This window comes from Numida meleagris, chromosome 12, assembly GCF_002078875.1.
Source record: "Numida meleagris isolate 19003 breed g44 Domestic line chromosome 12, NumMel1.0, whole genome shotgun sequence".
Classification (NCBI taxonomy): Eukaryota; Metazoa; Chordata; class Aves; order Galliformes; family Numididae; genus Numida; species Numida meleagris.
Window position 1 is genome coordinate 10,018,392 of NC_034420.1, and position 22,257 is coordinate 10,040,648.

Genomic DNA, 22,257 nt, shown 5'->3' on the forward strand with positions numbered 1-22,257 from the left:
TAATGAAACCGAGGGCGTACTTCACATATTTAAACCTGCGACTGCTGTTGATAAAGAAGCATTCTATGTGGCTTACCTCTGTAAGTGCCATCAAGATTTACAACTCTGGCAGCAGAGCAGGAATGTTAGTTATTTCAGAGTAAGGGTGGATAAACCAAACGTGAGCCTACACAGCCACGCACACAGGTTGTGCTGCCATCCAAGGGCAGCAGGGCTGCATTCCAGGAGCACGATGCACTTCTGCCCTTTGCTGCTGCCCAGGTGAGTGGCTGTGCTCCTGCTCTGTGCTTCGTCGAGTGCTGGCTGTAAAAACACAACAAACATCCTCAGACTGGAAAGAGCTGTGTTCTACAAGGACTTATTTACTCCTAGAGAGATGGTGTTGAAAAGACTTGACATCAAAGACTATCACTTATGGGGTAATATTTTAGCAACAGAACTGAGTGGGTAAGAACAACTGTGGGAACAGCTCTGCGCTCGGTGCTAGTTTATGCATAATGAAAGCAGTGACATGTACGTGGTACCACCCGGCGACTCCAGCATCCACTATTGAACCTCTGAAACACTGCAGAATCACAAATGATTTTACTGAATGGAAGCAAACGTTCCTTGCAGTCATCCTGAACTGAGATGCAATTGGAGAGCCTGAGCGGCTGTAGCAGCGTTAGGGGAGTTACACCTGGCTGAGTCCTCCTGTTATTTCAGTGCTATTGTGGGGCTGCACGCAGGAGCTGCCACCAGTCCCTGCCAGCTCTGCGGCCCTGCTTCCCCGGTAACTTGCTTATCTCTGAGTACCTGTCCTTGTTCATCCTGTGAATCACGGAAAATTGCTTTCTCTTCTTCCCTTTCATTTCGCACATCCTTCTCCATCCGGGCTGTAACCCTCCTGAGAAAAAATGTAGTACGGAATCAATGTTGTAAACACTCAGCGTGGCACACAATTTTGCCTGAAATTCCTTTTGTCTGAGAGTCATACACTGAACGGAAAGTTGTTTATTCAGGACATGCACTCACGGATTTTAACACTAACGGAGGGGATGAATTGCATTTGTGTCACACTTCCTATTTCGTTCTTTTTTCCAGATCCCACTGCACTGAAGGTAAGGGACAGATCTTTCAATTTTTTCTCCATCATTTCTTTCCTGGCAGCAGTTTCCATATAAATCATTACTAATCGCATTGTGATCGAGCGTTTGAAAACCTTGTGTCATCCCACGGTCTGAACAATATTTGCTAGAGATATTACCGAGTGAAATGGCCATTTTCATCTGATAGTTTCAAAAAAAATTAATTAAATAGTGCAGCATTCCGTTGGTGTCCAAGCTATCGTCACGGTTACTGCAGCAGCATTTAAGATATTTATATGGGACTTACATCGCTGGAGGCTGAAAGGGCACTGCAGGAATGTAGCACCCTATTCCTGCCCCATCCTTAAGCTCTTCTTTGACATCTGCTGATGGTCAGTGCCGGGGGAAACCCAGGGCTGGGGGGGGCTCCTGGCACTATTTGCTGCTGGGGGTATTTTTGTGAACACAACACTGCATCGATCTACAGGGCCACTGCAGTGCCTGCGCCGTACCCCGCAATTTCTGCTCTCGGGAGTACATCCCACACTGCGGGTCTGATGCCGTAACATATGCCAACAAATGTTTATTCTGCAGTGCATTTCTGGATGTATGAAAATAAATCTCTTCACTAAGTGGTGAACTTAAACTGTCTTATCAACCTTGGGGACTGGTTGGAGATGTAAAGTTGTTTTATTTTGTGACTTCCTCTTCTCCTACTAGCAAGGGTAATAGTTTTTTTGTTTTTTTTTAAAGCTGGGAGGATTTACCAGGAATCCCTTTCTTTCAGGTATAAAGAAGTAACATTTAGCAGAGGTTTTCATCTCCACATTAGGTAATTTGCTGAAGAGCTCGCTTCTAGCAAATACAGCCTATTTCCTACAGCCTATTTGTTCTTCTTTTAAATTAAGTCTTTATCGTGTCTTTGAATGTTAGCAATAAGAGGAAGTAGCTGGAATAGCTTGCAGAATGTTCTGTTTTGGTGAAGTTCCTCTGTGATGTATCCTTAAGCAGAAGGAGGGATGCACAGCAGAAGCGCAGAGTTTCTGTCTCTGAGGTCCTGAGTTCTTTCTCTGCAGAACAGGCCAGGCTCTCACCTTGCTGTGCCCTCTGCAGTGCTCACATCACACCCCACTGGGCTCCAGCTCGGACAGGAGGACCTTCCCTGGCTGTGCTCCCTGTAGCAGATGCTGCCCTAAAGCCTCATCCCAAACTTTGAGAGCTCCTGATAAAGCCTGAAGCAATGCTCAATTAAAAAAAAAAGAAAACAAACAAAATCTTCAGCATTTAGGTCTTGCTTCAATACTACGTATCACACCATTTTTTTTTTTTTTAAAGATGTTGTGTGATTACATCCCTGCAACAGTCCTGGGGTGTGGGTATTAATGGGTAAATTACAGGGAGAGAGAATGGATTGTCTGACTTATGAAGAAATCAACCCTTCCAAAAGGCAATGAGCTTCTGCCTTCTTCCAGATTTCCAAAAGAAAACTAGTGCTGGGGATGAGACCCACTGCAATGCTCAGGGCATCTTGCGCAGACACTGTCTGACTCCTTAGCATCTGGAAAGAAAGCGGTGATGGGTACCCATATGTTAGGGAAGCCTTTCTGCAGCCACCTGGTCTGCCTCCCAAAGCAGAGACTGCGATGTTTTCCCATCTGGGCAGAACCAACAGAGAGGTGGCAGCAGGGTGAGGGAGGTTACTGTCCCCCTCTGCTTTGCTCTCGTGGGGACCCACATGCAGTGTTGCATCCAGGCCTGGGGCCCCAGCATGAGAAAGACGTGGAACTGCTGGAGCAGGTCCAGAGGAGACCATGAAGATGGTCAGAGGGCTGGAGTACTTCTCTTATGAAGAAATGTTGAGGGAGCTGGGTTTGTTCAGCATCAAGAAAAAAAGGCTCAAGAAGGAGACCTCATTGCAGTCTTCCAGTACTTGAAGGGAGCTTACAAGCAGGAAGGGGAGCAAATTTTTTCATGGTCTGATAGAGATAGGACAAGGGGGACTGGCTTTAAACTGAAAGAGGGAAGATTCAGGTGGGATGTTAGGAAGGAATTTGTTACTCAGAGGCTGGTGTGGCACTAGCATTGTTGCCCAGAGCTGTGGGTGCCCCATCCCTGGAGGTGCCCAAGGCCAGGTGGGATGGGGCTCTGCACAGCCTGAGCTGGTGGGGGGCAGCCAGCCCACGGCAGAGGTTGGAGTAGATGGGCTTTAAGGTCCCTTCCAACCCAAGCCATTCGGTGATTCTATGATTCTCAGATTTGCCTGCCTGCCTGCATCCGAGCTCACGGTGCTTGTTGGGGGTGGGATGCAGTACACTATGTGATGCTCAGAGGGCCGCACGCAGGAGCTGCCACAGCCGTTTATCACCTCACCCACCACTTAGCTGCTGCTTGTAGTTAATTACGTCAGCTGTCGCTTGTAGAGGATCCTTTGAGATTCTTGGGCCTCTGGAAATCTTGGCTGATGAAAGGAAAGGCTCAGAGTCATAGCGTTAATTTATTATTCATTAACAGCAAAGTGCCGGCAGTGCGGAGTGTCGTACGGGCAGCGGGCTCACAGTCAAATAGTTAATGATCTTAAGTGACAATGTGTCACTTTGCAGAGAGCGGAGAGAGCAGCTCTCCAAAGGGAGACAGCCTCTTTCCAATTCTGCAACGGTTCACTGCCAAGCCCCTCTTTGGGATGAGAGTGAAGACGAGGAGGGCAAGGGGGATGAGGAGGGCCTCAAGGAACCTTGCTGTCTGGGAGACAAGTGATGATCCCAGTTGCTCTCAGGGTCCCAGCATTCTTCAGAAGGCATCTTGCAGGGGCCATGACCACTGAACAGCAAAACCCAGGGCATAGAGGGGAAAATGTGAGTAGAGATGGACACATCTCCCATCCTGCCACGGAGCTGCACTGCTAAAGAGGTGGTGGAGGGCAGCGTGGGATCCCAGCATTACCCCCACCTCTGCACCAGGCCCTGCACTGCAGGATGGCCAGGAGGACAAGGCTCTGCCACAGTCATCACTGAAAATTATTATTATTTTGTTGTTGCTGCTCAATAAAATCCTGACACAACAACAACACAATATTCTCTCATCATTACTAATCTAACTCTTCCCTCCAGGAAATTCCAGGCAGGAAACATTGTCTGCCTGCCGAGGTGTTTTATGGCACGGTTCTTTAGTGGTACCTCAGCACTTTGTTTCATTATCTGGTGTCTGTGAATTTAGGAAACGCCATTCAATTACGCTGCAAACTGATTAATGCATTGCGTGCAGTTATTTTGTTCTGCTCTATTTTATATTAGTCTTTCTGTTTCATGTACTGCTCTAATTGTTGCTGGCCAGAACACACCCCGGGCCAGTCTAGACCTTGCTCTTGATGCAGCTTTTTCCCCAGGGCTTCATCATCATAAATGGTTTGTCAGTGTGGGGAAAAATAAAATTATGCTTCAACATAAAACCACCTGGAGACGCTGTTTTGGGGTCTGGCTGCGTCACAGCTATTGCAGTGATGGAGCTGAGGGATTGGGATGCACTGGGCTGGATCCTCAGCTTTTTGCTACAAGCCAAGTAATTCCAGACACCCTTCTTCCCTGAGATATCATCTGTGCTTAAGCGGCAGGAGATATGCAGGCAGCAATCAGATAGTAGAGCTGCAAGGAGAAATATCACAAGAGTGCGGCTTAGAGCAGGGGCTTTACTTGCTCTAAATTGAATTCCCTTCCTCATAGGAGATCCAGTCCTGCCCCCGTGTGCATCGCTCCCGTAACAGCAACGTGTTTTGCTCCATCTTGCAGTGGGTCCAGAAGCAGAGGAAAGGAAATGCGTCGTGTGTTCATCGCTGCAGCAGGGCGGCCCGTAAAGCAGGGAAAATTAATGAAAATCTGTTTTAGGTCATGGTAGATTACGGATTTCTTTGAGATAGAGAATCTCAAGAGCAGAGGAAAAGATTCTCAGAAAAAAGCACTGATAAGAGAGAGCATAATGCTGAGTTGGAAACTGGGGACAATTTCCAGGCTTACTGGAAATTTACATAAGCACAAGGGAATGCATGGTGTGGCTGCCAATGTTTTCACATTCATGTGGATATAACCTTCCTAACTACAATTACAATCTTGGAACTTGAAATAGCAGAAAGGGTTCTATTTGATCTTTTCTATGGATCTTACATCTGTAGAAAAAAAGACTAGAAATAGTCCTGCACTCAAACTCACTTTACTGAGCCACCATCATGAAACTCCAGCAACACACAGGGATTTGGGCAGGTATGTTCATCTTCCTCTTCCCATTTGCAACATGTGTATGGCATTTCCTGAAGCCTGCTCCTCCAAATGCATTGAGACAGTTGTTTTTCATTCTTCCTAATGCCTGCGTCAACCCATCTGTTGATCAGCAATTATTTCTATCCCATTCCCTTCTGTTTCTTATTAATCAAGCTCTTTATGCAATCCCACGTAACACTTCGCCCAGCTGCCCTGCCCTAACTGCTACCAATTATCTCATTCCATTTTATAGACCCAGTAGCAAGACTCCATCCTTGCTCCTCTTCCTCTCCCAGCTGGAGTTCCTGGGGTAGGGCTCGCTGGCTCCCCAGGCCTTCAGAGGTCTCCCAGAAGGAGCTTGTTAATCAAGGGCAGGTGCTGGTCATACAGGAGGATGACACCATTCTCCACCACATACCAAAGCTCTGAGAGAAGTAGATGGACTTCAGCCTGAGAGGACAGAGAGAAGAAGCACAGGTTTTGGGATCTGGGGCTGTCAGACCTAGATGTGGGGTCAAAGGGTTGAAGAGGGGATAGGTTCTGCTCCTGTAGCCTCACTGCAGAAGCAGTAGCGCTAGCTCCCCAGCGAAGCTGTGCATGCCCCATCCCTGGAGGTGCCCAAGGCCAGGTTGGCTGGGGCCCTGGGTGGCCTGTGCTGGTGGGAGGCAGCCAGCCCTCGGCAGGGGTTGGAACCGGGTGGGTTTTAAGTTCCCCTCCAACCTAAGCCATTCCATGATCTCTGCTGATGGCTGGTGCAAGTTCTGATGGAGCCTTATTTTCAGCTCAGGCGTTCTTGTCCCTGGGGAAAAATCAATATTAATGCTTCAGTGATTACTGCTTGCCTTCCAAATATGCTTCTGATCAGTTCAAGAAATCTGACAGGCACGTCGCTCAGGATGCTAAGAATACAACAGAAACAGCTTTGAAAGGAACCCTTCAACTCTTGATATTTGTGAATGAGCTCCAAAGAACATTACTCATTTATTTTTCAGGAAAATGATTTCATTGACATGAACAGGCCAAAGCCTGCAAGCTCTATTTTGTGAGCAGCAGCTCCTTACACTTTCAGCTGCATTTTTATGATTTATGTGCCATGCTAAGGCTTTAACACCTCCCAGGATAATGAGAAAAACAATTCTGATTTCCTATTTCAAATGTAGGCTGCCTATAAGCCACGCGTGTGGATCAAGCTCCTTCTAAAGCACAAATGTGTTCCATCCCTCACTCCTTTTCATTACAATCTTCAACCAAAATGTGTTTTATGCAACATTTGTTTTGCCATATATCTGTGACAGAGTAGAACCACTTAGTAGAACCGCTGTTCTTCACTTAGCTGAAAGATATATTTTAGGGAATGTGGCACTCTAAATTTGTTGTCATGTGATAGAAGGGGGACGTGTGGACTCACCTTCCGTTTGCTGCTGCTGCAATGGTTTTATGCATTACTTGAGTATTAAGCAAGCCCTTTTCATCTGCACAGAACACCTCTTGCTTGCCAGTAAGATGAAACAACGTTCAGATTTAAGGTTTGCTATTCTCATTGTTTCTTAATTGGGTTCACATTGATTGCCAACAGATGAATAATTCCTCCTTCTACATGGACAAGTCTCTTAAACTTTTGAAGTCTTAGGTAAGTCTTTTCTGTTGTGATGACTGTTTCTATCCCCTCAGTGAGAAATCAAGTGCACCAGTGAAACAAAAGAGACTGTGGAGAGATTCACTGTGCCCTCAGCATCTTGAAAAGACGCTGCTGCCTGCCAAGCCCCAGACTTTACTTCCGTAAAAGCGGAGGATGTCCAATTCCATAAAAGTCTTCTGGAACCCAAACACGGTGTAGCATGTGTAATACAGTGTGCACAAGCTCAAACGCTTTCAACAAATTAGCTTTTTTGCTTTGCCAACTTCCATATGTAATTTCACAACATCTAGTATTGAGACAGTGCTGTTGTTTGGGCAGCATAAATCACTCATTGTACAGCAGGGCGCCTTTCTTAACAAGCTGGGTGTAGTTCATGTTTTTGTCTAATTCTGCTGGGCATCTCTCTAACAAACAAGTATTCTTTAGGGCTCAACTCAGTAATCAATACATTTTTTTTAGTTTACGGGGCAAATAATTACTTTATCTGATGACTTCACCAGGTTAGGGAGATGTATATATAAAGTCTGGAGAGCGAAGGCAGAGAAACACCTCTACTGACCTCAAGAGCAACAGATCTGCAGGTAACAGGCTGCACAGCCACCTCTGCTATGAAGGCAATGGGAGCTGCTGCCCTCCTTGGATTAGTGCTTCTCAGCTCCTTTTCTGGTAAGTTGTTTTTGTGACATTCTCTGCTTATATTTCTACTCCTACTGAACTAAATGTGGTTCAGGATGCCTTTATAATCATAAAAGAGAGCTCAGCCTGCTGGAGAAGTGATGGTTTGGTAAAACACGAGCTCTCTTTTTAATGAACTTTATCCTTGTGCAAATATTTACGTAACTCTAGCAGGATGCCTCTGTCTGACATAAACTTATTATCCTCAGTAAGTCTCATAGCGCTGCAAAAGGAGACAATTTATATCCCATGTCTTCCTTAGTGAGTCAAAGTTTATATTTTCACCAATAATTGATTTTTTTTTAAATTATAGGATATAACTTGCTTATTTGAACTGGATAAAATATTTAGGAAACAAGTAATTCTCAGTAATAAAAAGAAGTATGTCACGACTCCGTTGGGAAATTGATAATTCTAGAGGAATTTTAATCAAGGATGCTATAACATTTTGTATTTTATAATCTCTGTTCTTTCTAGATATTGCTTCTGGTCAGCAATGGGTGAGTAGTAGATCTGCATCATTTAGTTGTGGTTTCTATGAATAGATGAATAATTCATACTCGCACCATATCCTAAGGGAGTCTTGAGGGAGAAGAAAAGAAAATAAAATAAGAAAGGAAGAAGAAAAAGGGCCCCTAGGAATTATAGGCCATTTTTCCCCCAGCAAATAAGAAAACATCTTTGTCAGAGAAAGATAACGTACCATGTTGGTGATAAAAGTTGGCAATTAATAATGCAGAGTGGGAGCTGGCGTGGCACAGTGTGCCAGCAGAAAATCTGCACAGCTTTTCGCTAACTGCCTCAATATCTCCCCTGCCTGATTCCCTAAGGAACGATCATTTTTGTCAGTCGTGCGTGTCTGCAGTGCCAGCAGCCTCAGTAGTGAAGCTGTGCTCATGCATACTGCAAGGAGCACTGAAATTTGTTCCCACTTCTTCAACGACAGAGAATAAAATGACCACCTGCAGCATAGCCATGCATGGAAAACCTGATGGACGTGAGCAGACCCTTCCTTCCCTGCAGAACTGCCTCACTTGTGCTTTTCCCAGGCCTCCTGCAGTGCGTACCGGCTGTCGGACAGCGGGGACCTTGCGTGCCCCAGGATCTTCCAGCCCGTCTGTGGCACCGACAACATCACCTACCCCAACGAGTGCTCGCTCTGCAGACAAATCCTGTGAGTACAGGATCGCCCGATTACCCATAATGATGGCTCAGGTGGCAGACAAAGGCCTTTTGAATTGTGACTAATCACGGGTGGATTCGATTTTTCCTGTTTCTGTCTTCCCAGTGTACAGGCTGTCTCTCTTCCCTGTCAAAGCTCCTGAGTTTGATTAATTAGTGGGGCTTGGAGTGGAGAGGCTTAATGAGTGAGGTGGTTCCATGGCACCACCAGGTTAATCCTTCTTTCTTTCTCTCCTAGCCGGAGCAGGGCGGTTGCCAAGAAGCACGATGGGAGGTGCGTGAAGGTATGGTCCCAACTGGGCCACAGTGTAGAGCGAAGGCAGAATCCCTTCCTAGCACTAATTATGCATAAAGATGTACAGCTCCAAAACCATCAGAAATATAATGAAAGAATAAAGAATTTCAGATCTTCAAGATGTATATACATACATTTCATTTTGAACAATGCAAATCTGTTTCAACAGTGAGTTTTGAGATGTTATCTTGTGTAGCACAGCTGACTTAAAAACAGAATTTCTTGATTTCAATAATGCTTTGGTGTTGTCGAAATAGTTCCCTTTAGACTTAGAAGTTTGTTGAAATTAAGAAATTCCCTGCGGAAGTTTGGATTTCTACTAAATCACAATTTTGTAACAGAAAAAAAAAGATTCCATCAGAACATCTACCCTGAGGTTTGTTTATCAATACATGGAGCTACCACGAAGTGGAGAAGAGTCTCTATTTTTAGTTTAGAGAGATAATGTAAAGAAACACTCCGGCTGTGCAATTTAACATAATGCTACAATTTTCACTTCAGTACACTCGGAGTAATGGCAGGAACACCGAGGTGAGCATCGGCTCCATTTTCAAGTGGAGCAGACATTTCACAGCAGCAGTTGCTGCCGTGTAGGGCACATTAGGCACAGGTCCCGCGTGGTGGCATTTAGGGTGGAAACCCCCAAGATGACACCAACAAAACCCATTTCATGACAGGAAGAACCCACCTGCTCCAGGATCCTGCTGTCCTCATGTCTTCAAAGGCAGAATTTCACTTGCCTGTGCTCCCTTGGCTGCACTGTGCTGGGCTGGAAGCTCGCATCTCCATACAGCCCCACTCAGCACCAGCCTGGGGATGGGACATCTCTCTCGCACCACGCACCATTACACAGGGCTGATTGAAGTGTTGTTCTGTGGCTGTTTCAGGTTGATTGCACTGGCTACATGAGAGCAACCGGTGGGCTGGGGACGGCCTGCAGCCAGCAGTACAGCCCGCTCTATGCCACCAATGGGGTCACCTACAGCAACAAGTGCACCTTCTGCTCGGCAGTGGCGTGAGTGGTGGGTCACAGGCTGGGTGCTGGGAGCTGGGAGTTGGTGTTTGGAGCGTATTGAGGCTCCTGGAGTGGCTGTGCTGTTCTGGTTCATTCTCAGCTTGCTTTCTTCCCCAAGGAATGGAGAGGACATAGATCTGCTCACTGTTGGAAAATACCCCAAGGTAAAGCTCAAAAGTCTGCACTATGAACTGTTGTTATAATACATTATACAACACAAATTCAATGAGTCAGGACTATGTAATAGAGACGTCTGCACTGTGCTGGTGTATTTATCCTGGAAAAAGGATTTGAGGAAAATAGCTCAAGTATGCCAGGGCCAGGAGACACTGAACAAAATCCCTGACTCCAGCATCAGTGTCACCTGCACAGCTCCTGACTGGGGTTGATGCTGAGAGCATTGTTCAGATGGTGGTTGTGCCAGAGGTGCTCACTGCTCCTGGGGAGCGTGGGGCTCATGCAGCATCAGCTGTCATTACTTGGGTGGGAGGACTTTGTACCGTGCAGTTTGTGACACACTGCTTCTGGGCAGCCCCTCTCTGCTGGCTGCTGAACCAGAGCAGAGCAGGCAGTGGGCAGCCAGCTGGGGAGCACTGGCATGGCTGTTTCACTGCTTCTGAGGGTAGTTAGATTTTTCCCTCTGACTTCTCACTTTGTGCTCTGCCAGGCAAGTGCATTATAATTTGCAGAGTTGCTAGAACAGAAGCCTGCTGCTGAAAAAATGTTTTTAGGCTTTGCCATGTCATAAACATAAAGCACTTGTGTAGGAAAATACAGCAAACAAAGGCTTCTCAATACGTTGTTGCTCCATTACCTACAGATTGACTGCAGTAAATTCAAGAGCACTGATATCTACTGCACTGATGAGTACATGCCCCTTTGTGGCTCTGACGGCGTAACGTATGGGAACAAATGCCACTTCTGCATTGCAGTTCTGTAAGTACAGTGCTCCCCACGCAGCCATGAAACCACTGCTGTGTTGGAGTACAAAGGCAGAAGCTGCCAGGGAACCCTCGTGCGTCCATTGTCCCCTTGGTAAATCCATCCCCATCCCCAACCTGATCCCAGCACTCCCTCTGCTGTACCCTCCCCAAGCACTGCAGATCTTAAACACAGGTGAGTCTTCTCCTCCCCTCACCACTAAATTCAGATTCCCATTTGCGGGCTCATAGTACTCCTGATCCATCCCTGTGAGAGTAATTCGAAGGGTAACTGTAGGGGGAGTATCCAAAATTACAGGGTTTGTCCCAAATCTCTTTAACATGACTAAGTGTGTAACCTGGGGAATCAGGAGAGAGGTGAAGGTGTAACTGCGAGAGCATGGAGCACTGGCTTGTCTGGGTAAAGTCAGCAGTGGCACCATCAGGGCTACAAAACTGCCTTCCACATCAGTGATTTTGGCCTCCTCCTTTCTCTGCAGGAGGAGTCATGGATCTCTATCTCTCCGACACCGTGGAGAATGCTGAGTGCTGGAGCATAACCATTACCCTCACCTTTCACTTCCAAAGCCTGCAATTCCAACACACTCTTCCCTGCTCCCTGTTGTACTTTGCTTTCTGCCTTGACCCGTCAGTAAATCAAAGCCAGCAGCTCTCTTTGGCATGTACTGGTGTGGTTTTTTTTGTTTATTGTTATTATTTTTTTTTTTCCCAGGGCAGAGGTAAAACTCTTCAGGCTTTTAGGCACTTATCTGTCAGGCAGGAGAAGTTTTGAAATAAACCACAATAAAGACCAAAGTGCAACGCCCATCACACAAAAGCCTAAGCCCTCATGAAAGTGCGTCACGCCATTCCAAACCATCAGAAGAGGAAACATGTTGCTATAAAATGCTGCTGCTCTCCTCTATTCTGTGTCTTATAGCACATAAATGGATTTGTTTTAAGTGGTCAGGATGTGGCTTTATAGAAGGAGGGAGCCTTGGAGGAAGCAGTCCTTTTGTGAGCCTTGGCATGGAGGGAACATGGCTTTGATACACCTGGGCAATGGGCAAGTTTGGCAGTGTGTTATAAGGAGGCTTATGGCAAAGGGAGGAGACTCTCTCATAGGGAAGAAAATTAGGAACTGCTGCTTCCTTGAAGGGCGTGTCTCTCGAGAGTGTGGTGATCAGCAGAAAATTGCAGCAAGTTGGGCAACGTTGTAATGAGCCTAATGAGGACCAGAGGAGAAACTAGACTGGGCTGAGGCTTCTTGGAGAAGAGATCTGAAAAGTTGCACTTGGAATGTTTGAGGCAAAGAGAAAGGACTCTTCAGGAAAAGGTTTGGGATTCTTCAGGCCTAGAAAAGAAAGGAGAGAAGGTGTGCTTGGTAGCTCCAAGGTGGCTTCTATCTGGAATGAAAGGTGATGTGTGGATGATGCATGCCAGCATTCACAATGATGTGCCATCTCCCTGGCTGAGTCAAGGAATGAGTATGCAAACAACAGGCGAAAATTCCCAAGTGCCTCTGCTCATGCCACCTTCCCCTTCCTTTCTCCACCTCCCATTCTCTCATTACGTAGGAAGACATTCAGCTGTTCAGGCTGATATTGAGGACAAAATCTGTGACTTCCCAGCTTTTCTCTGGCTTTATTTCCTGAAATAGGCTGTTTCTTGACCTAGAAATCTTATAGGTGTTTCCCACCAGAAGATGAGAAGCTGTCCTTTAATAGTGCGTCAGAGCAGTGGTCCATCCTAGCAAGAGGGATGGAACTCTGAAATGTTTATTCTGTTAGTGCAGGCAGCATAAACCACCATGTGCCTCAGTGCCTGCTGGTGAGAAAAGACAAACTGGAGAGCCATGAGGGTGCTCCCTGCTAATCTGCCCATAAGGGAAAAGAATAACCAAGAAATACTGTAAGCCACTGCTGAATGTGACCAGAGACCTTTAGTGAAGGAGATGGCTCAGCTCTAATGTCTTGTTGGCCGGAGTTTGTTGAATTACCACAGAGCAGCAGAGTTTTGGCCAGAGCAGGAAGGTGCCTTCAACAGCAAGATCCTACGGTAGGCCTCTTCCACTGTGTGCTGGAGGAAACCTGGTACCAGTTCAGGAGCAGAAAAGGCTTTGGAAAAGCTCGAAGAAGGGCTAATACCTTATAGGGAAAGGGAGGGCAAATGGCAAGGACAGGGCATATGGCTGCGCAGACAAACTCTTTGGAAAATGGAGAAGGTTTTTATCAAGTAAGCTCAGAGATTGGCCCAATGCAGGTAAATACTTGGCTTGGTAGCAATGAAGCTCTGCCCAGCCATACCCATTCCACTGTAAGGCAAATCCCAGCTGCCTTGTCCTGTCTGGTACTGTTCCATTCCCAGTTTTCTGAGAAATCGGAGGCACAGAACTTCCCCACCTACAGCAGCAAGTGGCCCATTTCATAGGTTATAAGTGCAAAGAGGAGTGACAAGGATAATCACCACTTTGCTAATTTAGTCTCTTCCTCTCAGCCCACAAAGTGTTGGTCCCTGTGGTACGTTTTATAAGGCTTTTCCCAGTGAGCTATGCTGTAGCAAGTGAAACGTTTGGATAGATAAAGAACTGAGGTATTAGTGCTGGGGTGGTGAGCAGTGTCTGGAGCTAGAAAAGGCAAACAAGGGATTCTGCAAGTGGCAGAACTAAGCATGATTTTGAATGGCGCTGCGGCTGACGGACTTGTAAATTATATGAGAGTCTGTGTTGTGAGCTCACCCTAATAGACATCTGAGAACTCACCTGTCAATCGTGGTTCCTCTGCTATGTGGGTTTTATGGTGTCTAGCGAGCTGCAAACTCTAATGCTTTCCCAGGTGTAGGGCAGTCATGGCATTGCTCTCCTACGGAAACTCTCACTTGCTAGTTGAGGATGTTTGTGAAATCCTTGGTTGCTAGAAAATGTATTTAAGTACTTTTTTGTGCGTGTATGTTTTCCATTCTTGTGTGAAATTGTGTTGGAATCGCAGAATCATAGAGGTTGAAAGGAAAACTCTGGAAATCATCAAGTTCAACCCCTTGCTAAAGCAGGCTCCACACAGTAGGTTGCAGTTACAAAATTTGCTGGGGAAACTAATACAAAGATCTGTCTATAAAGAGTGTTCCCATAATACTAGTTTCCATAGGAAAACATGCTGAAATTTTTAAGCCTGATCCTATCTGAAGAGATATTGTGCAAGTGGTGCAGCTGAACACTGCTCTTGGTGGAGAGATGGTTGGAGGTGGGTTGATAGTTGGATGATCTTAGTGGTCTTTTCCACCTTCAATGATTCTATGATTCCATACTCTTCACACAGAATCAGCTGGAAATAGTGCGAGTCTCCTGATTCCCCACCAAATTCCTTTAATTGATGCGTGCTGTGGAAACAGAGTCCTAGCATATGTTTACAAATGTGAAGAGCTGGAAAACATTGACAGCTATGGTTTAAATAGTTCAGGGAGGAGAGGCAGCCATCCTATGTGGGACTCTGCACACGGCTATGAGTGCATCAGTGCGCTTCTCCACCCCAACCCAACAAATTTAGAACCATCCTCAAAAATAGCCAGGGAACAACGCATAATTGGTTTCACAGACAACACATTCTCATGCTGTGATTTATTTCGTAATGTCTGGTGAGTGTCATCATGCCGTGCTCAAAGCCTTGGAGCTGGCATTCAGCGAGGACCCAGAGAATGAAAATTACCAGCTTCCCCGATGAATCACCACTTTGAAAATTCACCCTTGTGAGAATCCTGTGACTATTTAGAAAAAAAAAAAAAAAAGATATTACAGGCCCAGGTCTATCACTCATGTAATTAGCCCTTTCTAGGTTTGATGTGGACAGGGCGGCATTCCTAAAGCACCATAAACATGGCCAGGACCAATAATGGCTCTAGAAACGAAGTGGAGAAGTTCTCACAATTAAGGTGGGGAATGAGGACAGCAGCAGATAGGTACATAAATACACAGAGGCAGGGCCGTGAGCATGCTGTGAGCTTGTGGATGAGACAACACCTCCCAAACTGGTCACTTGCCGGGGACTAAACGAGCAGCATGAAGGCAACAGGCACCTCGGTGCTCCTCAGCCTGCTGCTGCTGCTGTCGTTCTTCTCGGGTAAGTTATATTTCTGTAGCCTTGGAAAGAAACTTTATGACAAGAGCAACTTCAGAGAGCCTTGATCAGCGGATGACGGGCTTGAAGATAAAGCTGAGCAAGTAGAAAATATCTGCAGGACTTGCTTGCTTGTGTCACATATTTCCATTCCTCGTGTGCCTCCGCAGTGAATAACACTGTGGAGGTGTCACTGGGAGACAGAATGAGCAAATTGTAAGCAGCTCGTTCAGCAAATGTACCAAAGCTGAGTGTAATTATGAGTTTTGGTAGAAATGTTTGCTGGAGAGTTTTGCTGAACCAGTTAGAGAAGAAACTCATACCTCAGGGTCATCAGCTCCTGTTTTGATCCTAAGCACTTCGTAGTTGGTGTTTTCCTCAGAGACGTGGCAGCGTAATTAGATGAAAGTTTCAGCTTCCAAATACATTGCAGAGGAAAGCTTGAAAATGAAATTCAAATGTCCTCAAGGAGCCAGAACAAAGAGGGCAAATTGAAAGGATCCAGCGTTTATTTATCTTGAGGTTTACACAGCTCTCTGGGCTTGATCTGGGGAGGCTGACTGATGGTTTTGGGATGCGTCGGGCGCATCGATGTTATCAATTGCTCGTGTCCGGCTGACCCAAATCGGGAAGCATTGTGGTGGCCATTATTGAAGACTGCAGACCAAGAATTATTTATACTTGTTTTTCTGTGAATAATTTGAATAAAGAATTCACTTGAGAAAATTGCAGGCTGTGCATGGAGAAAAGAGGTGAATTACTTTGTACACATCATTAATTATGAAATATTCATCTGTCTTTAATTGAGTCTTAATTGGGACTGGGTTCTGTCAGAGTGCTAAAGCTTCTTTCCAAGGCCAGGCAGAATAGCAGCAAACTCTGTGATCTCAAATAAAATAAACAGATGCCAAGAGACATTCTCACAAAGTCTTGTGTAGCTGCATGTAATATTTATAAAAATTATCTAATGAGCTATTTTGTAAATAATATGCAGATAGCCCTAATGGTGGCTTCCCTGTTCAGCCTAGCTGAGGATGTGACAGATACATCGGTGGCAAGGATCAAACACTGAAAGGCATTGCAGCAGGCAGAAGCTGGGTGGGGTGATGGGTGCTTGTCCCGCTGAGTGAGATGCTGCAGTGCTCCCAGCCTGCACCCTAACCACAAGGGATGTCCCTTTGCAATGTGCCCCAGCTCCTGCAGAGCTGTGTGCAGCCCACTCCCTGTCACTGACACCGCAGGATCTATCCCGTGGCTGTGACCTAGCCCCCATGCAAAGTTTGCAGGCAGGAAATAACAAAGAGGATGGACTGACTGTCTCCAAGCCCAGAGCTTGTGCCTGCAGCAGGTGTTTTTGCTCTGTCACTGCCTGGTACTGCCTGTTCTGCCCCAGATCACACCACGCTATCCTTTTGTATCTCATCTAGATGAGGTTGTTCCAGGAGTCTCAGGGCTGTGCCGTGCTGCGGGTGGCACTGATGCTGACTGCAGGGTCTCCTTCTCCATCTCCCCTGTGTGCTTTTGTTACCGTACTGGCCAGTTTTGTAATTCAGAGGTGCAAGATCCTAAAAGCCATAAGACTCAATGAAGCTTTAAAATCTCTGCTGAGAGAGGCTCAGCTCTGACATAGCTCCCTGCTTCTCTGGCGGTGGCTGCCTGCCAGGGAGATGGGTTTATGTGTCTGCGGTGCAGTTAGCAGCTGAATGACTGATTACATGGTATTTTAGTAACATTTTTCAAATAGCAAAATACTGAAAAGCAATTCCAATAATGTATTTCCTACCCCTCCTCCACCGCACAGAATGGCAGAGGAGGGAAAACTTTGTGTGCGTTGTGCTGCAGTTTGCAAAGGGATTTGTGATTTTGGTTCAGTTCTCTCAGAAAATAATGCTAATATGTATAAAATCTTTGTTTGTTTGTTTCAATTCTAGATGTAGCAGCTCAAGACATTGAAGAGGTTAGTGCAGCTCTTTCTGCTTTCTGAATCTGCATTTTCTCCTGGCTCTAGAAGAATACTTTTCTAACAGATCTTGGTGCATGCTGAACTGCTTTGGGTTTTGCTGGGAGCAGGTGGGTCCTCCCAACGTGCCCAGTGCTTTGGAGTGCTCACACAGTAAAGGGGTGTTAGCTATGGCCACAATAGTGAACAAATCAGGGGATGGACAGCTGGTTAGCGCATGCTCCCCTTGGTTCGATCCAGGCCGAATGCACAGGGCTGTGTTTGCAGTATCGCTTCTGTCTGCTTTGCTCCTCCACGAAACAAAATGCGATATGAGGAGTGATTTACTCCTTCAACTTAAATCCATAACTGGGGCTTGTCCAAAGACCAAATGCCTGTTCATTTCATGGAGTCATAGAATCATTAAGGTTGGAAAGACCACTAAGGTCATTGAGTCCAAGCACCCCATGCCCAGGCCGCTGTGTATGGCAGCCCCAGGCCATGCGGTGGTGTGAGGTCTGTGGTGCCGGGTGCCGATGTGGGGCTGCATCAGTGCTAACGCTCTCCCTGTGTGCCAAGGAGAACCCACTCGTGTCCTTGGGACACCAAGGCTGCTCCCAGGTGGTGACAGCTTCCCTCCTCAGCCACAGGGCAGAAATTCCTCTGTTTCATCCAGTTCTGACAGGCCTTTGTTTTTCAGTAAGCAGGCCGTGCCTCACCGCTGCTTTAGGCCTCTGGGCAGGAGGAGGATTACATTAGCAATCTTCTTTCCTGTTTGGAAAGCGAAACCTTATATTTTACTGTTGTTATTATTTTTAATTTCTTTCACAGATCTGCAAAGAGTTTTTAAACAGGAGCGTGTTCTGCACGAGGGAGTCCAACCCTCACTGCGGCACGGATGGCGTGACGTACGGCAACAAGTGCGCCTTCTGCAAGGCCGTGCTGTAAGTGGGGGCGGTGGGGTACGGACCCACACAGAGATGGTCCACATCCAGCCCCACACTGCTGCTCCCCTCACACAGAGCAGTCCCTGGCCATAGAATCATAGAATTAGAGAATGGTTAAGGTTAGAAAGGACCACTAAGTTTGTCTAGTTCAAATGTCAGCTCCTCACCACCATGCTCAGGAATATTTCAGTTTAATATTAACTCATTTCTAGGCTTAGTACGATGCTCATAGCCACACAGAGATGGCACAGGGCCTGGGAGGCCGTTATACCTGCCTATACTTTTTGCATGGGCTAAATTGATTCACATTTCCCTCTGTATGCCACAGGCTGAAGCTCTGCCTGTCTACACCTCTGGATGCTGAAGTATCTGGAGGAATGCAGGATTATGCATGCCAAATTATTAATGGAAAGTCATAGACTCATAGAATCATGGAATCGTTTGAGTTGGAAGGGACCTTTAAAGGTCATCTGGTCCAGGGTCCCTGCAATGAACAGGGGAAGTGCTGAAATGAAAGTCTGAATGGACTTAGTGGAAAAGTACACAAAATCTCAGAAGGAGGACTGGAGTTTCTCCTCTCCTGTCTCCTCTAAAGGAGCTGTAATAGGAGCCAACACCTCTGTACTGAATAGGCCTGCAAAAAAATTGATTTATCAATCCTTCACTCTGAAGGCTGCCTTATCCTAAGGGAAATTAGAGAAGAGCAAGGAGAGGGAAAGATGGCTTGATGCTCCCTGTGAGGCACCAGAGTCAGGCAAATGATCTTGTTCAAAGGGACAAGCTCCCTGTCCCAGCTGCTGTGTCTGTGCTGGCTGCCATACACTGCTTTGTTTCCATACTGCTCCTTTTACAGGAGGAGTGGAGGGAAGATACGGTTGAAGCACATGGGGAAGTGCTGAGCCTGAGCACCAAGCACTGATCCTCGTCGGTCACAGGCACAGGAGCCTGGGCACGGCAGCAGCTGTCCTTGTCTCTGCCATCTCTGCTCAATAAAATAGAACTCAGCACAACTCTTTGGCTGGATTCCTTTTTCCATAACACCCAGAAAAGCGTTTCCATGCAGCTGTGCTCGCAGCTAATATGTGGCTTCACTGCAACTGTGCTGTTACGTCATCTTCTTAGAATCATAGATTCATAGAATTCCTACTGGAAGGCACCGTGCTTCCTCAGCAGGAGCAGTGATTCCCACAGCTCTGCCCTCCCTGCCACTGCCACAGCTTTTCCATGCCATACCATCCCATTCCATCCCAATTGAACCCATTCTTCTGACAAATGGACACAAGGCCACCCAGCTCAACTGTCCCATGGGTGGGTGACAGCATGCACCTTCGCCCCTTAGCAGCCTCCCCGGGTGTGTCCCTCTCAGCGAGGTGTCAGCAGGAGGGTGGCAGAGAGCTGTGAGTGGCGTGGCTGTGGATGCCTCATGTGCTTGGGAAGCCAGAAGCAAACAGGCTGAGGCTGAGGAGTGTTGCTGCGTTTAAGCCTGCACCAGGAAGATGGCAGGGGAGGCCAGCTTTAGGCACAAAGATTTTGCTTTCCTTCTTTGTCCTGAGAGAGGTTTTTGTCTCAAAGCCTGCAAACTCACAAGCATTAGTTTACTGTTGCACACAAACTTGATTTCTTTCTTTAGTTTTCACACTGCTGCTCTCTCTCTCCTTGATGCCGGCTGGAAAATCCTTCTTTGTGCCAACGAGAGAAAATAAAGTCTATAGTCTCTCCCCATTCACTGTACAAAATATACACAGGGAAATGTTTGTGGCATCCCCTCGTTAAAATGTTGGCAGCACATCAATGGGACTCAACTCACTTAATGTTAAACGCTTAAGTTTCAAAGGGAGCTTTAGATTTTATCATGAGGTCAGCCAAGTCATTTTGCAAACACCTGAACGCTGAGCATCTCAACTCCTCAATGATGTTTGGACAGAGTTGAGTGTTTGCCTGTGGTGCCACAGTGCAGGCTTTGAAGTGGATTGGGACATTATATTTTGTAGCCAGGGAGAGCATTTGCTTCGTTCCAAATTCAGATGTTTCTTTAGTAAACACAACAGCAAGACATCTAGAACATGGATAAGATTGAGAGGAGGAGAAAGCACCTCCTACATAAGGACAGCTTGTCACAAAGGACCCCACTGGGTTGTGGGAGGACCTTTCTCATCCTCCTTACTGCCTGGAGCAGGATGAGCCCTGCATACCCTTTGCTACTGGAGTTACCCTGTGAGCCAAGTTGTGGCTCTGGAGTAGCACTGTATCTCAATACAGTTTTTCAGGCGGAAAGAGACATTTTAATGAGAGAGGGGATATGGGGCGTTTTGATGCCTGAGATGGCTCTCGGTGACTCCAGAAGCCTCACAGCATATCCCCATGCCTAATCCTTTTCAATCTGGAGGCTGAAATAACAAGGACAGATCACAAGAGAACAGAAGCATCGAGACTTCTCTGTTTTATAATCAGCCTGTATTTTGCTCTTTCGGTGCAAACAACAAATAGAACTTCCTCTGTACCCCTCCAGACGCAACCACCATCCCCAGCACGACTGTGGCAAGCTCGAGAAGGGTGGCTCTGCCCCTCCTTGCCTCCACTGGTGGTCTCAGCATAGACAGTAACCAGAGCTCTCCTTGGCCCCAACTGGGCTTAGCCATGAAAACCTCCCAGTGCCCCAGGTGCTGGCTGGTTGTCTTGGCCATTTTGCTATCCTCCAGCAACTGTTCCCCTTAACAAACCTACAAGCGCCTGGAGCAGGAGCAGGCACTGCAGAAGATGAGCTCAGTCAAGGACTTGGCACATGGGGATCCATGGTGTTGTGCAATGCAGATGATGTTACATACATGCAAAGCAGATCTCAGCAATCACCCAACGACTCATAACTGCAGTCACGGAATGCAATTGCATCTGGAAGTATAAAAGCACAATGATACCAGGAAGCTCTTGTGAATGGCACAGCCTTGCATTTTGGAGCAACATGCCCAGGCAGGGGAGAGCCCTCACAGGGCCTTTGGTCACAGGGAGAGTGGTGTGAGTGCCCCCATGGCTGCTCCCAGCTCCCAGCCCAGGGTGGTAGGGGTCACTTGGCTGTAACCCTCTGAAGACAGGAACCGTGAGACAGCCCTGGCCTGGATGGAGGACACTCCTTGGGAAGTGCGTGTAACTATCTGGGCTGAGCTCACGGCTGTGTCCAGCTGCAGTCCTGGGCACATACTGAACCAGAAACCAAGCGTTCAGCTGGTATTTTTCCTTTAATTTCCTTCCTCCACATTTTAAGCTGTGGGATTTTTTTTAATCTATTTCTTGGTGTTTTTTCTTTTTTTTTTTTTTTTTTTTTGACAGCTTTGAAAGATGAGTGAGTCACGAAACACTCGAGATTTCTCCTCTATTAGATAACAGCATCTCTGCAGCTCTTCCTCTCCCTGGGGAGGGAGTTCCTTGGACCAAGGGCCAAGGCTGGGTGGGAGCTGCCCAGCATCATTGTGGCTGCTCCTGCACCTGACACAGCCCCTCTCCAGAGAAATAAGGGAAGAATTACATCCATGCATGGCTGCTCTACTGAACAAAAGCCACTGCTCACAGCTGAGCACCCTGACGAAGGGGAAGGAGCATCTCCACATCTCCATCACAAGCTCTGCTCTGCTGGTGATGCGGCTGACACCATGGTGTGCCCTGACTCCTGGCCCATTTAACTGCTGTGCACCAGTGCCTCCTCCCCAGCACAGCCCCGTGTCCCTGTCACAACTCATTGGAATCCTTTGTCCTACTTCTTCCCTTGACATTCACAGTGCTTGATAAGGCTTTTCGAGTCACTGCGGGACGATGTGGGGTGGTGGTGCCTGCTGCAGAGTTCCTACCACCCAGCTGGGCAGGGAGCTCAGCACTCAGTTGTTGATCCGTTTCCCAGGGGATTGGGACAGATAGGAAGGGATTTTGGGAAGTTCTGTGGAAGAGTATCTGCTGACGTCCAGGCAGATTGCTCAGGGCTTTGTCCCATCCAGACTTGAAAACATCCAAGGATGGAAAACACACAGTCTCCCTGGGCTGTCTGTTCCAGAGTTTGACTGTCATCATGGTGAAGACATTTTGCCTTGTCTCCATTTGGAACCTCTTTCCTTTCAACTACCTCGTCTCCCAGCCATGCACCATTGGGGAGCCCAGCTCTGTCTGCTCGGGAACCCCCTTGCAGGGCCATGGCATCCCCCTGAAGTGTCCATCTCACCACTCAGCCCACCTCCCT

At 46.9% G+C, this 22,257-nt stretch overlaps 2 protein-coding genes across 6 annotated transcripts; both read left to right on the plus strand.

The window, feature by feature from the left end:
• On the plus strand, positions 978 to 11,715 carry LOC110405555 (ovomucoid-like). 3 transcript variants are annotated; one of them, XM_021410942.1, is made up of 9 exons: positions 978 to 1,100; positions 7,454 to 7,619; positions 8,106 to 8,128; positions 8,678 to 8,802; positions 9,049 to 9,094; positions 9,993 to 10,120; positions 10,239 to 10,284; positions 10,941 to 11,056; positions 11,541 to 11,715. In XM_021410942.1, the coding sequence occupies exons 2-9, from the start codon at positions 7,562 to 7,564 to the stop codon at positions 11,584 to 11,586; spliced, it is 588 nt and encodes a 195-aa protein (XP_021266617.1). In that variant the 5' UTR covers positions 978 to 1,100; positions 7,454 to 7,561; the 3' UTR covers positions 11,587 to 11,715. The 3 variants fall into 3 exon arrangements, with proteins under 3 accessions (XP_021266617.1, XP_021266616.1, XP_021266615.1); XM_021410941.1 differs by lacking the exon at positions 978 to 1,100 and adding an exon at positions 5,716 to 5,791; XM_021410940.1 differs by lacking the exon at positions 978 to 1,100 and adding an exon at positions 5,804 to 6,944.
• Positions 14,838 to 19,064, plus strand: LOC110405406 (serine protease inhibitor Kazal-type 6-like). 3 transcript variants are annotated; one of them, XM_021410675.1, is made up of 4 exons: positions 14,838 to 15,152; positions 17,081 to 17,106; positions 17,920 to 18,032; positions 18,889 to 19,061. In XM_021410675.1, the coding sequence occupies exons 1-4, from the start codon at positions 15,092 to 15,094 to the stop codon at positions 18,932 to 18,934; spliced, it is 246 nt and encodes an 81-aa protein (XP_021266350.1). In that variant the 5' UTR covers positions 14,838 to 15,091; the 3' UTR covers positions 18,935 to 19,061. The 3 variants fall into 3 exon arrangements, with proteins under 3 accessions (XP_021266350.1, XP_021266348.1, XP_021266349.1); XM_021410673.1 differs by lacking the exons at positions 14,838 to 15,152; positions 17,081 to 17,106 and adding an exon at positions 17,358 to 17,787 and having other exon boundaries at positions 18,889 to 19,064; XM_021410674.1 differs by lacking the exons at positions 14,838 to 15,152; positions 17,081 to 17,106 and adding an exon at positions 17,358 to 17,709 and having other exon boundaries at positions 18,889 to 19,062.